Genomic DNA, 15,301 nt, shown 5'->3' with positions numbered 1-15,301 from the left:
ATAACTTGACTGTTTTACGAACTAATTAGTCCGCTGTTTGGATGGAGAGAGCCAGCTGCAGGTCTTTCCCAATAGTGACCCTTTGAAAGTTTAACCTCTGTTTGTGTCAGCGCTTTGCTTCAGAGAACCCAGTGGGAAGCTTTGCAGCCTATTTGTTGAATTTATCATCAGGATACTCCTTAATGGAGTTAATCTACCATTTACAAAACAAGGAAAACAAAGCTGGAAGGGCTACATGAGAAAGCCTTGCAAATTGGATTAAGGAAATCCCCAAGGCGTTTTACATATACAGTGACATGCAAAAGTTTGGGCACCCCTGGTCAAAATTTCTGTTACTGTGAATAGCTAAGTGAGTAAAAGATGACCTGATTTCCAAAAGGCATAAAGTTAAAGATGACACATTTCTTTAATATTTTAAGCAAGATTACTTTTTTTTATTTCCATCTTTTACAGTTTCAAAATAACAAAAAAGGAAAAGGGCCTGAAGCAAAAGTTTGGGCACCCTGCATGATCAGTACTTAGTAACACCCCCTTTGGCAAGTATCACAGCTTGTAAATGCTTTCTGTAGCCAGCTAAGAGTCTTGCAATTCTTGTTTGGGGGATTTTCACCCATTCTTCCTTGCAAAAGGCTTCTAGTTTTGTGAGATTCTTGGGCTGTCTTGCATGCACTGCTCTTTTGAGGTCTATCCACAGATTCTCGATGATTTTTAGGTCAGGGGACTGTGAGGGCCGTGGCAAAACCTTCAGCTTGCGCCTCTTGAGGTAGTCCATTGTGGATTTTGAGGTGTGTTTAGGATCATTATCCTGTTGTAGAAGCCATCCTCTTTTCATCTTTGGCTTTTTTACAGACGGTGTGATGTTTGCTTCCAGAATTTGCTGGTATTTAATTGAATTCATTCTTCCTTCTACCAGTAAATGTTCCCCGTGCCACTGGCTGCAACACAAGCCCAAATCATGATCGATCCACCCCTGTGCTTAACAGTTGGAGAGGGGTTCTTTTCATGAAATTCTTCACCCTTTTTTCTCCAAACATACCTTTGCTCATTGCGGCCAAAAAGTTCTACTTTAACTTCATCAGCCCACAGGACTTGTTTCCAAAATGCATCAGACTTGTTTAGATGTTCCTTTGCAAACTTCTGACGCTGAATTTTGTGGTGAGGACGCAGGAAAGGTTTTCTCCTGATGACTCTTCCATGAAGGTCACATTTGTGCAGGTGTCACTGCACAGTAAAACAGTTCTCCACCACTCCAGAGTCTGCTGAATCTTCCTGATGGTCTTTTGCAGTCAAACGGGGTTTTGATTTGCCTTTCTAGCAATCCCACAAGCAGTTCTCTCGGAAAGTTTTCTTGATCTTCTAGACCTCAACTTGACCTCCACCGTTCCTGTTAACTGCCATTTCTTAATTACATTACGAACTGAGGAAATGGTTACCTGAAAATGCTTTGCTATCTTCTTATTGCCTTCTCCTGCTTTGTGGGCATCATTTATTTTAATTTTCAGAGAGCTAGGCAGCTGCTTAGAGGAGCCCATGGCTGCTGATTGTTAGGACAAGGTCTGAGGAGTCAGGGTATTTATAAAGCTTTGAAATTTGCATCACCTGGCCTTTCCTAATGATGACTGTGAACAAGCCATAACCCTAACAAGCTAATTAAGGTCTGAGACCTTGGTAAGAGTTATCTGAGAGCTCAAATCTCTTGGGGTGCCCAAACTTTTGCATGGTGCTCCTTTCCTTCTTTTTCACTCTAAAATTGTACAAAACAAAAATAATACACTAATCTTGCTTAAAATGTTGAAAAGAATGTTTCATCTTTAACTTTATGACTTTTGGAGATCAGTTCATCTTCTACTCACTTAACTATTCACAGTAACAGACATTTTGACCAGGGGTGCTCAAACTTTTGCATGCCACTGTAGTTGGGGAACAGGTAGATAGCTAGAATGAAGATAGGACCAATCAGAGACAGTAGAGGAAACTTGCCTGGAGTCAGAGGAGGTGGGGAGGGCCCTTAATGCCTGCTTTGCTTCAGTATTCGCCAGTGAAAGGGACCTTGACATTTATGAGGATATGCTAGATGTTGATGTTAATGAGGATGTGTTGGGACTCTTGAAAAACAAGATGACAGGTAAGTGCTGGGGGCTGGAAGGGATATGCTACAGGTTACTACGGGAAGGAAGAGCAGAGATTGCTGTGCCTTTGGCGGTGATCTTTGTAAACTCACTGGCCAGTACCAGATAATTGGAGGGTGACAGCTGTGATTCCTTTGTTCAAGAAGGGAGTAGGGAGATACGGAGCTGGGCCGAGAAGAGGCAGGTGGAGTTCATCGTGGAAAAAGTGTAAAGTGATCCGTTTTGGAATGTTGAATTTTAAGGCAAAATATAGGGTTAATGGCAGGATTCTTAATGGTGTGGAGCAACAGAGGGATCTCAGGTTTCACATAGTTCCCTCAAAGTTGTAGTGCAGGTTGATAAAACTGTTAGGAAGCTGTATGGTATGTTGACCTTCCTTAGTCAGGGGCTTGAGTTCAGGAGCCGTGAGACAATGTTGTAGCTCGATGAAGCCCTGGTTAGACCACGCTTGGAGTATTATGTTCAGTTCTGGTCGCCTCGTTATAAAAAGGCTATGGAAGCTTGAGGGGAGATCTACCAGGACGCTGCATGGACTAGAGAGCGAGACTTGTGAAGGTAGGTTGAGCTGGGGTTCTTCTCTTGGAGTGAAGGAGGATGAGATGTGACTTGATGGAGCTGTACAAGATGGTAAGAGGCACAGATCGAGTGGACAGGCCGAGACTTTTTCCCAGGACGGAAGTGGCTAATGTGAGGGGAGGTGTTTGGAGGAAAGTATAGGGGATGTCGGAGATAAGATTTTTACACTGAGAGTGGTGTGTGTGTGGAGCGGCCTGCCGGCGGAATTGGTAGAGGGAGACACATTAAAGGCATTTAAGGAACTCTCAGGCTAGAAAAACGTGGAGGGCTAAGTAGGAGGGAAGGGTTAGATTGACCTCAGAGTAGTTTAAAAGGGCAGCACAGCATCATGACCCGAGGGGTCTGTACTGTGCTGTTATGTTCTACGAAAATAGGGAGCGATGTCCCCAAACACAAGGAGATTCAGATCTGATCGATAGTAACAAGGAGCAGCTTTGTGACGGGCGCCGGGAGATAAAGTGTTTATAGACTGCTTCATTCAGCTCTGAACCAACCATTCACTCTCACAGCAAGTACAGCACATTCATTTTCACAGCGTAGCCACTTCTTCGGGCTGTGAATGAATGGGACAAGACCCTCACTGTGATGTGCCACAATCGGGGGATCTCACATGCCTCGTCAGAAGGACAGTGCTCTTGTGTGCGGGTCCACCTGCACATCGCTCCTATCCTGTGACTTATTTTCCTTGTTTGTCCCTTCCTCCTGATGTCTGCACCCCACCCCCTCCCGACCCTGAGCCGGGTCCCCCCCCCCCGCCACCCCCGAGCTGGGGAACTCTAGCAGTTCCACTCAGAATAATTTTGCACCATGACTCTTGCAAGAATTATTCTCTTCAACTACCCCCTGCCTCACTGCTCCAGCGACCTGGGTTCGATCTCAACCTTGCCCGATGTCTACATGGAGTTTGCACATTTTTCTTGTGACTGCATGAGCTCCTCATCAATGTTCCCTCTAATCTGCAATGACCAGTGTGTGCAAACATCTTGCGCTGTGCAGTTTTTTGCCCAGTCACGACAACATGTGCGCTCTGAATTTTATACCTAGTGGTACTCATTATAACAGCTCGCAAAACACTGCAAATAAGAACTTTGATCTCCTCTGGGTCTGATCGTTTTCGCTCTCATTCATCTGCACTCTCACAAAACATACGTAGCAGGCCTGTAGCAAGTAATGAAGGATTTTCTCACCAGAGCTTTTGCACACCGTCCATATGTGATTTGCTTGCTAAATGATGTTTTAAAAAGTCAAATTTCCAAATATCACTCCACTTCTTCCCTTTGCAAGTTCTCCAGCAACTTTTGCATCGTGACAATACACACAGGTAACACCAGTTTCTGTATTGTACAGAAATATTTCTCGTAGCTGCACGTTCCTGACCTCACGAGCTTTCGGTGTAGAGGTTTCTACTGTTTCATTAAGCCATTCTGCTTTAAATGAACCAGCAGTTCTTTAGCACTTCACGCCCTTTGCTTCTTTGGAATTCGACATAGTGAATCAATAACTTCTTCAGTAAAAACAGTATAAATAAGTCAGTTTTAAAATCTGCAGATAAATATCGCAAACTCCACGTTGTCAACAGCATCCGCGTCAACAATCAGAAAAGGAGACGTGATTGTGTACGATCGTGAAATATACTTAACAGGCCAACGTGGTAGAGGGCGACAACCTTCCGTGCGCAGTTTAAATTCCTTTGTGTGCTTGTAGCAAGAGACGTGTGTGTGCGCACACCTTAGGGGGAACATTGTTCCTCAGGTGCTTCCGATTCCACCCACGTCCCGCATACGTGCGTGTTGGTGAGTTAATTACCCGGATATGTAGGTGAGGGGATGGCTGGAGAGAGCTGATGAGTACAGGAAGGAGATGAGACTGATGTAAGATTGGTGTCATGGGAGACTGCTGATCAGCACAGAGGTTGAACCAAGGGCCTGTTTCTATTCTCTATATTTTTAACTCCAGAATACCCCGAGCTGCTCAACGGGATGTTTCAAGGTGACACCTGAAAGGATTTTAGCATCTGTGACCAGCATGGTAAATCTGAGGCAGGAGAGAGGGGTGGGGAAGTTTAGCCAGACATCCCACCCTGCAAAAACTCATTTCAGGGAGGTAGCACCATCAATTTGCGGGAGACTCCCGGAACTTCCGGGAGAGGTGGGATGTCTGCAATAGAGTAGCTCCTTAGCAGCTAGCCAGCTAGTTTAAATAACGTTAGCTATGCTAGTGAACGAATGACACCTGTTAAACTCACCTCAACATGTCTTTTACAGTCTTAACCCACCATGGGCAATAGAAAAGTCACTGTTGCAAACAGTGCAGCGAGCAACACTGTCATTATTTTTGACCCCTATTAGGCAGGGGTACACTTTAGTGTAGTCTGGGGTGACGTACGTTTTATATTTTCTTTTTTTGGAACACTCTGCCATGGCGCTCTCTCTCTCTTGTGGTCACTCTCGCGTTCTCTCTTGCTTGCTCTCTCTCTCTCTCTCTCTCTCTTTCTCTCTTGCTCTCTCTCTCACTCTCTCCCTCTCTCGCTCTGTCGCTGTCTCTCGCTCTCTCTCTCGCTCTCGTGCTCTCTCACTCGCTCTCAAAAAAATTGATTTCCGGGGCATTGTATATAACTTGCGGGCATCAGGGAGCCACTATTAATATGTGGGAGACTCCCGGCATTTCCAGGAGAGGTGGGATGTCTGAGTTTAGCTGAGGCTTCTGAAGCTCGGGAAGGCCCACCATCCTTGGCAGTCGGGGTTTGATGTATCGGAGAGGAAAGCAGAAGGTACCACTGATGGCTGAAAGGTAAGGCAAGCGGCAGAAATCCTCCCAAACTCCGTTACGATGGAGATCAGGCAGTTGCTTCAGGGATCTGGTCCACAGGGCAATAAAGAATGAAAGGTTTGAGGAGGATTGTGCCCTGTTAGGGCCCCATTATGGTCTGCAATTGTACTTTGACTTCCTTGAATGGAATGTGTGTTTGAGGGTTGTACGCCCTTCCCGACAACAACTCCAGTAAAGCAGTAACTCTACCAAGTGATGAAGAGTTTGATCTCTCTCTCTCTCTCCCACCACAGATCTGGCCCGGCTTTTCTCAGAGCTGCATTCGTTCCTCAAAGTGCTGGAGACAGAAAGCCTGAGTTGTGTCGCGGAGTCGAAGAAGGAGTCTGTGGCTGAATTGCTTCAGGAACTGAACAGAAGTCCGTGCACAGAACGCTCCGGCTCCAGTGAGTATTGTTCCTGGGTGACTGTGTGGTCAGGGGTCTCCGGATCCTCACCCCTTTGTTTTCATCATTTTTCGGGGACCTTGGGTCTGAGTTGGCTTGTGGTTGGTTATGGGTGGGTCTCTGGTTTAGCATGTTAACCATCGAACAGTGGGACCCTGAAGGTGGCGTGCTCGCTGGGGAGCTGCAGTTACACAAAGAGACATTACAAATGAACCAGGAGCCCCCATATCTGCTTCCTCAGTGCCACCTGCTAATTAACCTTCAGTTGCCTCAGGATCCCCCCTGACTGGCGGAACAACACACATTTAAAGTATGTCCGGGCCCTTCTGTTTGTCCTGTCTGCTGCAGCCTTCATCTGAGCTGTCACCTCAGCCCCATTCCCTTACTCCAATCCCAAATCTATTAATTCTCAAAATCACCTCTGTATGGGGGCCCCTCAGTAAACTGTTCGGGGTTGGTGATCCCAAGACCCGGGCCCTCTATGTGAGGCCATTTCTTCTCACCTCAATCCTGATTGGCTGACCCCTTACCTCCAAACTTTGACCCCAGCCTGTGGAAATGACAGTCTCATATATATATATATACTGCCAAACTCTTTAAGAATTTTTCAAAAACCTGGAAATTTAAAATAAAAGGGAAAAATGCTGCAAAGGTCAAGCAGTATCTGTGGAGAGAGGAAGATAATTAAAGTCTCAGGTCAAAAACTTGATCATCAGTCCTGAGGACTTTTGTAACTTCAACAGAATCATCCCTCATTCTCTGGATTGCGGGGTGTCTCAGCCTAGCTGGATTAATGTCCCGTCTTTGGCAAGCTCCCAATCCGAGGAATCGATCTGTATTGAGAGAATTGCATGAGGGAGGCCTGACCTGTTCACAACCCCCATCGTGTTCTGGAAGCTGCCTGGTTGAGGTGGAATTCGTGAGCAGGGGAGATGGAGAGCCACAGGGAAAGGAGGGGGGGGGTGGAATGGGAATGAATGGGATTTCCTCACGCATTGATGGGCTGAATGATTTCTGGTATTGGGATAAGTAAGTTACCACACTCGGGGTGCAATGTCCCCAGGACCTTTCGCAATAATGGTAAAGGTTCTTTTGTCTTGTATGATAGTACTTTTGTTTTAGGCAATTATTCCATTTACCTTCTAACCACGGACGTTCAGTGGTTCATGTCTAGAACTCAGGTCTCTCCCAGCACCGGTGCATCCTTAGCATTGAAAAATATTCCGACTCTGTTTTTGACATTGAAGCGGACGGCCTGGCAGTTGCTCCCACATCACTGCCCACCCTCCTGAAAGGGGCAGTACCTTCCTGAAAGGGAACGCCAATGCGCCGTGAAAAGCATTCTGTCCTGACACGTCACAGCTTGGTATCACTGTTCTGCCCACGGTCACAAGAAACTGCAGAGCAGATCACAGCAACCAACTCTGCTTTCCCATTTCATTGCCTCAGTAAAGCCGCCAATGTAACCAAAGACCGCACCCAGACCCTCCGACTTCTCCCCTCCCCCACTGGGCAGAAGACCACAAGTCTGAAAGCATCTATCACCAAGTTCAAGGACAATTTCTATAAAACTGCTACCAGACTCTTGAACGGATTTCTTGTACAATAAGATGGACTCTTGACCTCACAATCTACCTCATTATGATCTTCCATTTTAGCATTTTATCTGCACTGCACTTTTCTGGTAGCTTGTACACTTTATTCTGCATTGTTATTAAGGACATAGAACAGTACAGCACGGTCAACCCACAATTTTTTGCCAACCATTTAACCTACTCTAAGATCAATCTAACCCTTCTTTCCTACATAACCCTCCAATTTTCTATCATCCTTGTGCTTATCTAACAGTTTCTTAATTGTCCCTAATATATCAGCCTCTACACCACCCCATGACAGGGCATTCTGTGCATCACACTCTCAGTGTATTAAAAACTCACCTCTGACATCCTTCACCTCACCCCCCCCCCATACTTCCCTCTAGTCATCTTAAAATTATACCACCTAGAATCATAGAGTTATTGAAAAGTACAGCTCAGAAACAGGCCCTTTGGCCCATCTAGTCTGTGCCGAACCATTAAAGTTGCCTACTCCCATTGACCTGCACCGGGATCATAATCCTCCATGTACCTATCCGAATTTCTCTTAAACGTTGAAATCGAGCTTGCATGTATCACCTGTGCTGGCAGCTTATTCCACCCTCTCACGGCCCTCTGAGTGAAGAAGTTGCCCCTTGTCCTGGAAAAATGTCTCTGGCTATACAGTCGATCTATGCCTCTTAACATCTTGTACACCTTCATCAAGTTGCTCCTTATCTTCCACCACTCCGAAGAAAAAAGCTCCCGCTCACTCAACCTATCCTCATAGGGCACACTCTCTAATCCTCGTAAATCTCCTCTGCACCCTCTCTAAAACTTCCTACATCCTTTAATGAGGCGACCAAGATGGAACACACTACCCAAGGGTAGAAACTCGAAGGACAGATTCTATCCCGCTGTTCAGACTCTGAGTGGACGTCCTGTTCAATGAGACAGATTCTTGACATTCGTATTGATATAGAACTGCAGCGTTACCTCGTGGCTCTTGAATTCAACCCCCCGACTAATGAAGGCTAACATACCATGCACCTTATAACCTATGTTCCCGCTAAGCTGTGCACGTGTGTGTGCGCACACGTTTTTCAACCAGCTCACAAAGGAAATTAATGTGCGCACAAAAGATTAGTTACCTAAAATAATGTAGTAATTAATAATTATACTTATTGAAAATAATCTTTTAGCTAAATGTTCCTGTTAACTAGTTAGTCGGTTTTTCAAACACCACAATGCACGTCACTAATTTACGTCACCTTACCTTTCCTGTTCTGGCTTGTACAGCTGCATCACGGTGGCAGCCATCTTTGGCGGACAGTGTTCATATCGTAAAGTTTACAAAGATCTGTTTCAAATCCTGTAGGTAGCTTACTAAGTTTTTATTGAGAAAGATCACTCAGATGACCCTGTGGCTAAATACTGTTACAAGAAATTGATGAACATCACATACAAAGTAGCTTTACAGGTTTTAAGTGATGTCTTTGATGAACTGGCTGCACTGTGCAAGATTCTGCAAAAGAGTGGCCTGACACCGATTGATTCATTTTGCGCGAGGCAAAATTAACAACTAAGAAAGCAGTATCTGGGAGACAATATTTCATGGAGTGACGAAGTTAAAGTTTTGCTAAGCCAACAACGTGAAGAAAACGTCACAGTAGATACAAGTTCGCTGTTGACTTTTATAAGTAGTCTTTGTGTTCATTTAGAAGAAAGGTTTCCTGAAGATGATGTACAAGAATGGTCAACTTTTCATTTCTCCGCAATTGCAGATTGTGACTTCACATTTGGCAATGAACAAGTTAATGCCTTATGTCTAAAATATCATGATTTTCTAGCTGAAAATACTGTAATAGTTAGCTTAATGATTTCAAATTTTCCATGCAAGAAAAAATTAAATCCAAACTGATTTCAAACTTTGCTCAAATGGTGGCATTTGTACTTCAAAATGAACAGTTTTGCGACCTTGCACAGTTGATGGACATTGGGGGAACCTTTCTTGCATCTAGTGCAGACTGTGAGCGAGGTTATTAGCCTAATGAATCAACTCAAAGACAAGCTGAGAAACCGTTTAGGTGAATGTCATTTGGATATGTTCATGAGAATCAAAAGCTATCAATTGGATGGCGGTTCTATTAGTCTAGATAGAGTTTACAAAGAATGGGTAAATGCCAAAGACAGGAGAGAGAAAAAATAACTGAGTGATTTAAATATGTATGTTATTTTGTTGTTATTCTGTGCAGTTTTATGTCAAATATTTTGTAAACCTACATAAACCTTTCCACGTGTGCATTCAGTGCACACATACTTTTGTCACAGGAAAAAAAATTTGCACAACATAAGATTTTTGCACACACTGACTACTAAAAATTAGAGGGAACATTGCTTATAACCATCCTGTCATATTATGTGGCAACTTTTGAGAATGTGTGGATATGGACCCCAAGACCCCTCTGTTCCACCACACTGTTTAGAATCACACCACTAACCCTGTATTACTCTTTCAAATTCAGCCTTCCAAAGTGGATCGCTTCAAACTTCTCCGGGTTGGACTCCATCTGAAGCTTCTCATTCCAGCTCTGCATCCTGTCAATGTCCCATTGTTATCTACGACAAACACCTACACTGTCCACCTCCCCACTAACTTTCATGTCATCTGAAAACTTATTAACCCACCCTGCCGTTTCCTCATCCAAGGCATTTATAAAAATCACAAAGAGCAGGGGTCCCAGGACAGATTCCTGTGGGACATCACTGGCCACCAACCTCCAGGCTCTACCTGCTCCCATCCTCTGCCTTGTATGGGCAAGCCAATTCTAAAACCACACAGCCAGGTTTTCCTAGATCCCATACCTCTTGACTTTCTGAATGAACCTAATGAAACGCTTTAGTAAACTCCATATTCACGACATCCACTGCTCTACCTTCATCAATGTGCTTTGTTACATCCTCAAAGAATTCAGTCAGGCTCGTGAGGCATAACTTGCACCACACAAAGCCCTGTTGACTACCCCTAATCAGATTATGATTCTCCAAAAGCTTGTAAATCCTATGTCTAAGAAACCTCTCCAATAATTTGCCAACCACTGTAGTAAGATTCACTGATCTGTAATTCCCAGGATTATCCCTACTCCCTTTCTTGAGCAAAGGAGTAACATCTGCCACCCTCCAATCATCTTGTACTACCGTAGCGAGTGAGGACGTGAAATTCATTGCCGAAGGCACAGCAATGACCTCTCTTGCTCCCTGCAGTAATCTGGGGTGTATCCCGAGGACTTACCTTTCTCAGGCAACACACACAAAATGCCGGAGGAACTCAGCAGATCAGGAGCATCCACAGAAACGGACCAAGGGTCTCGACTCAAAATGTTCCTTTCTTCCCCACTCTGCACTCTGTCCGCCACCAGTATGCAACTGTACTTGACTGAATTTGATTAATAACCTCTCATGTTGGCTTTCTAGAAGTCCAAATACACCACTTTAATTTATCGTGCTAGTACAGCCCTAAAAACTTAATGGAATTCTCAATCTTTTCTTCCGTAAACTGTTGTTGGCTGCCCAATCCCACTGCGGTTGGCTCAGCCTATGTTAGCGTTTCTCTGAGGGCAAATCCTCACACCAGCAGTCGACTGGACTGTGGTTCCCTGTAGCCTCGCTCCCTCCTGGTCTGGACGTGCTTCACCCCCAATCTAGGGTCGGTACAATTTTGGAAGTTGACAACAGTGCATCTGGCATCTCCAGGGCCACCTCCTCCCACCATCGCCAGGTTGTGGGTCACGGGTCCTGTCAGGCCCTTCAAGAGTCCGGAGGAGCCCATCTGCATCACGTACAGCCACTAATTCCAAGCTTGTAGAACATAGAGCAGCACAGGTACAGGCCTTTTGGCTCACGTTGTGCTAACCATGACACCATGACACCATCTGCATGTAATCTGTATCCCTCCTGTCTAAATGCCTCTCAAATACCACCATTGTGTCTGTTTCCACCACCGCCTCGGCAACTTTTTCTGGGCACCCACCACTCTCTGTGTCAAAAAAAAACTGCCCACTAAATGTCCTTTGAACTTTCCCCCTCCCGCCTTAGAAGCATTGCCCACTGGGATACTTGGAAGGTGAAACTTTGAGGAGGAAATCGTTTACGAGTGCCCCTTATAAATGCCGCCCAACCGTGCTAATGGACTAACAAGACCTGTGCCAATTCAGTTGCAGCTGAGGATGCTGACTACATGTTCATGAGCTGTGTCACACCGACAGAGAATCGCTGGGAAACACAGCTTCAGGAGAATGGTGAGTGATATTCCCATTCAGTACAGACCTCTTAATGATTGTTCGTTAAACCCACTGAGACACAGGGTTGGTCCCAAGAGAGTGCGAGCAGTCCCCACCTCCCCTTGGCCCATGATGATGCATGTTAAGAACTTGTGTTTCAAACGCAGGAAGCCTGCCCTGCTGTCAAGCAGGAATGAGTTACCTCTTCGCCTCCTTCCGATCTGTCCCCGCAACCCCCTCATTCACCCTTCTCCACGTTTGGTGGTGTTGGTTAGGTCCTCGATGGTCCTTAACAATCCTGTCGTCCCACAGCAAAGGTCCGGAACGTGTTGGAAATCATCGAGGATCTGGAAGACGTCCCGTCCAGCTACCTGGTGACGGATGAGTTTCAAATGAAAGTGGTAAGGTCAAAGTTCAGTTTGAGGTTCAATTGGAGGTTGGGTGCGAGGGCTGAGTTGCTGAATCCCATGCAAACGAGAGGTGGGCTGCGGATGAGGGAGGGAAGGGAAGCAGAAAACGTACCATGAGGAGATTAGACGGGAGCCCATTTCCTTGGTGTGGGGGACGTCTGCCGAGAATGGCTGCAGGCTGGGAACTTCGAAGCGGGTTTTTTCGGCACTGATAGTGATGGTGTTTTACGAGTTGACACTGATACCCATCTTTACCTGGTGTTTCATGTGTTGGCAGTACTGTAGACAGGGGAGCTGCAAATCCCAGGGCCCAGTGACCGAACCTTCTCTGAACTCTTTGTATGACAGGGTATGCAGAGGTCTGGTAGGGTCACGCCGGCTCCTTACGCTTCCTGGCCAGGGGGTAGGCTTTGCTTTGCCGCACAGGTCCTCTCTGCGAGGAGCCGTGGACGTGTACAGCAGCTAGCACTGGTTCTCTCCTTTTCCGTGGGCTGGATTAGGTACGAAGGAAGTACTAGCTTCTTCCAGTTGGCGGTTCTGGAAGGGGAAGTGACCCTGAATTCAACAGCGAGGGAAAATCAAAATCTGCGGACGCTGGAAACCCGACTATAAAGTTTGAGCAGCCTGGCCTGATGCCCTGGTGTACTCAGGTCAGAGGTGGGGGTGCCTGCTGATGATTACCAAGGGTGTCAGCACTTCTGAGGGGTACAGACGGGATGAAAACAAACAGGCTTTTCCCCCTCGGGTTGGGTGAGGCTAGAAGTCGAGGACGTAGCTTAAGGGTGAAAGAGGAAAGATTTAAGAGGAGCCTGAAGGGGGATGTCTTCGCTCTGAGGGTGCTGAGAGTGTGGAATGAGCTGCAAAAGGAAGTAGTAGATGCAGGTACATGGATGGGAGGGATTTCCTCTGGATGTAGGTGGATGGGACCAGGCTGAGGGTAGCAGACACCAACAGAATCAACAAACTCATTCGTAAGGCCAGTGATGTTGTGGGGATGGAACTGGACTCTCTCACGGTGGTGTCTGAAAAGAGGATGCTGTCCAAGTTGCATGCCATCTTGGACAATGTCTCCCATCCACTACATAATGTACTGGGTTGGGCACAGGAGTACATTCAGCCAGAGACTCATTCCACCGAGATGCAAGACAAAGCGTCATAGGAAGTCATTCCTGCCTGTGGCCATCAAACTTTACAACTCCTCCCTTGGAGGGTCAGACACCCTGAGCCAATAGGCTGGTCCTGGACTTATTTCCTGGCATAATTTACATATTACTATTTAACTATTTATTGTTTTATTACTATTTATTATTTATGGTGCAACTGTAACGAAAACCAATTTCCCCCGGGATCAATAAAGTATGACTATGACTATGACTAAAAGCAGGTCAGCATGGACTAGATGGGCCAAAGGGCCTGTTTCTATGTTGTAGTGTTTCAGTGACCCTATTACACAATGTTCAGCTCTGCAGCTTGTCACCAAGTGAAACAGCTCGTGACTAGACAGTCACAACACTGAAGGGCCAGGCGATGACCACTTCCAGCAAGAGACAAACTGAGCCCCTAACCTCACTAAGCCCTCAACGTTCTGGACCTCACCACCGGCCAAAAACCAAATGCAGCTGGTACGAAGCACAGGGAATCCTGAGATAAGGGACCCAACTCCTGATCCGCAGAGGCCTTTCTTCAGAGGGGTGCCACTGTCACCAAACTTGGTACCATCCAGAAGCTGCAGCTGACTCTCTGTAGCCCGGCCACTGTCCTCTCTGACTCCCAGGAGCTGGCATGGACTTGACGGGCCAGCCTATTCCCTTCTGTGTCATATAACTGACAGCCAAAAGTAATGTGAAGTATTACAGCCGGCATGTTGCCTGCTGGCAGTGGCCATGGAACCAGAAAGCACCTTGGCTGGTAACTGAGGAACTGCGCCCCAGACCCAGCCAAGCTGGGTGCGTCCTCTTGCACGATGTCCATTCTCTGACTGGCCAGTTGATGGGAGGTGTCACCAATAGCACTGAGTCTTCGAACAATTTGGGACTGGCAGGATTTAATTTGCTTCTGACCTGCTGAAGGCGCGGTGCAGGGCTGAGCGAGAGAAACTATCTGACTGAGTTTGCAATCAAAAACCCACGCCCTTAGTCTCTGCAGACTGACTCTCTGGTAGGACTTCATCTCCAGGTAGAACCTGGATCACAGAACGGTATAGCATGGGATCAGGCCCGTCAGCCAGAAATGTCTGTACTGACCACGGTACCAATTTAAACTAATTCCATCTGCCTGCGCATGGTCCATGTCCCTCCAGGCCCTGGAGGCACAGGAGAGTACAGATGCTGGAATCTGGAGCAACAAACCATCTCCTGGGCCAGTGGGTCAAGCAGGGGGTTTGCTAGCTGGGAAGGAACTGGACAAGGGGACACAGAGTTGAGTCAGGGTACGATACGAAAGCAGGTGAAATCAATGGGTCCACCTGTTTGTGGATCAAGGTAGGAGATAGAAATGAGTGTGGTGTTGGGGGTGCTGTCTCGTTGAGGCTGTGGAGGGGAGATCGCCTGGTGTTTGGAGATCTGTAACTGTGCTGGGGAGGGCAGCCTGCTCTTCACCAGTGGGGTCAGGGTTTGGGGATGGTAGGGGGAAGTGCTGAGAGCTGTTGCTTGCCCTCTGCAAGGTAGAGATCAGTCTGCTGGACTACAGAGGTAATCCTTGTCTGACAACCTGCTCTTTCAAAACTCATATTACATATGCTCTGTTTCTATTATATATATGTGTATGTAGATACAGATACAGATACTGTATAGGGTAGTGGGTAGTGGCTCCATATGTCACTACTACAGGGCATGACGACCCTGCCTTATACGAGTCCTGGGCTCAGCTGGCTCCGGCTGACAGTACCCGGTATGGGCCCCTATCCAGGGTTACCAATCACACTGCCTTGTGGGTATCTTCGGGAGAAGAGAAGGCTAAGGAGTATCACGTCACCTCCCGGCAGCTCCTGCAGCCAAGCTGATGCCAAATGTACTGCTTGGCATTCCTTTGGACCACATCCGCGAGGCAGAGAGGGGGATCTTGATGTCTGGGCAGCCCAGGATCTCCATATTCATCGCCCAGGTCTGTGCCCGGAGGGGC

General features: G+C 46.6%; 1 protein-coding gene across 1 annotated transcript in view; it reads left to right on the top strand.

The window, feature by feature from the left end:
- The window catches only part of LOC134350926 (actin filament-associated protein 1-like 2), a 154,567-nt gene that overhangs the window by 49,184 nt on the left and 90,082 nt on the right, over positions 1 to 15,301 (top strand). The window contains 3 exon segments of the mRNA XM_063056771.1: positions 5,768 to 5,917; positions 11,706 to 11,789; positions 12,084 to 12,172. Coding sequence (XP_062912841.1) covers positions 5,768 to 5,917; positions 11,706 to 11,789; positions 12,084 to 12,172 — 323 coding nt within the window.

Source organism: Mobula hypostoma, chromosome 8 (assembly GCF_963921235.1).
Source record: "Mobula hypostoma chromosome 8, sMobHyp1.1, whole genome shotgun sequence".
Classification (NCBI taxonomy): Eukaryota; Metazoa; Chordata; class Chondrichthyes; order Myliobatiformes; family Myliobatidae; genus Mobula; species Mobula hypostoma.
The sequence above is the reverse complement of the archived record's forward strand: the minus strand, read 5'-3'. Positions and strand labels throughout refer to the sequence as shown.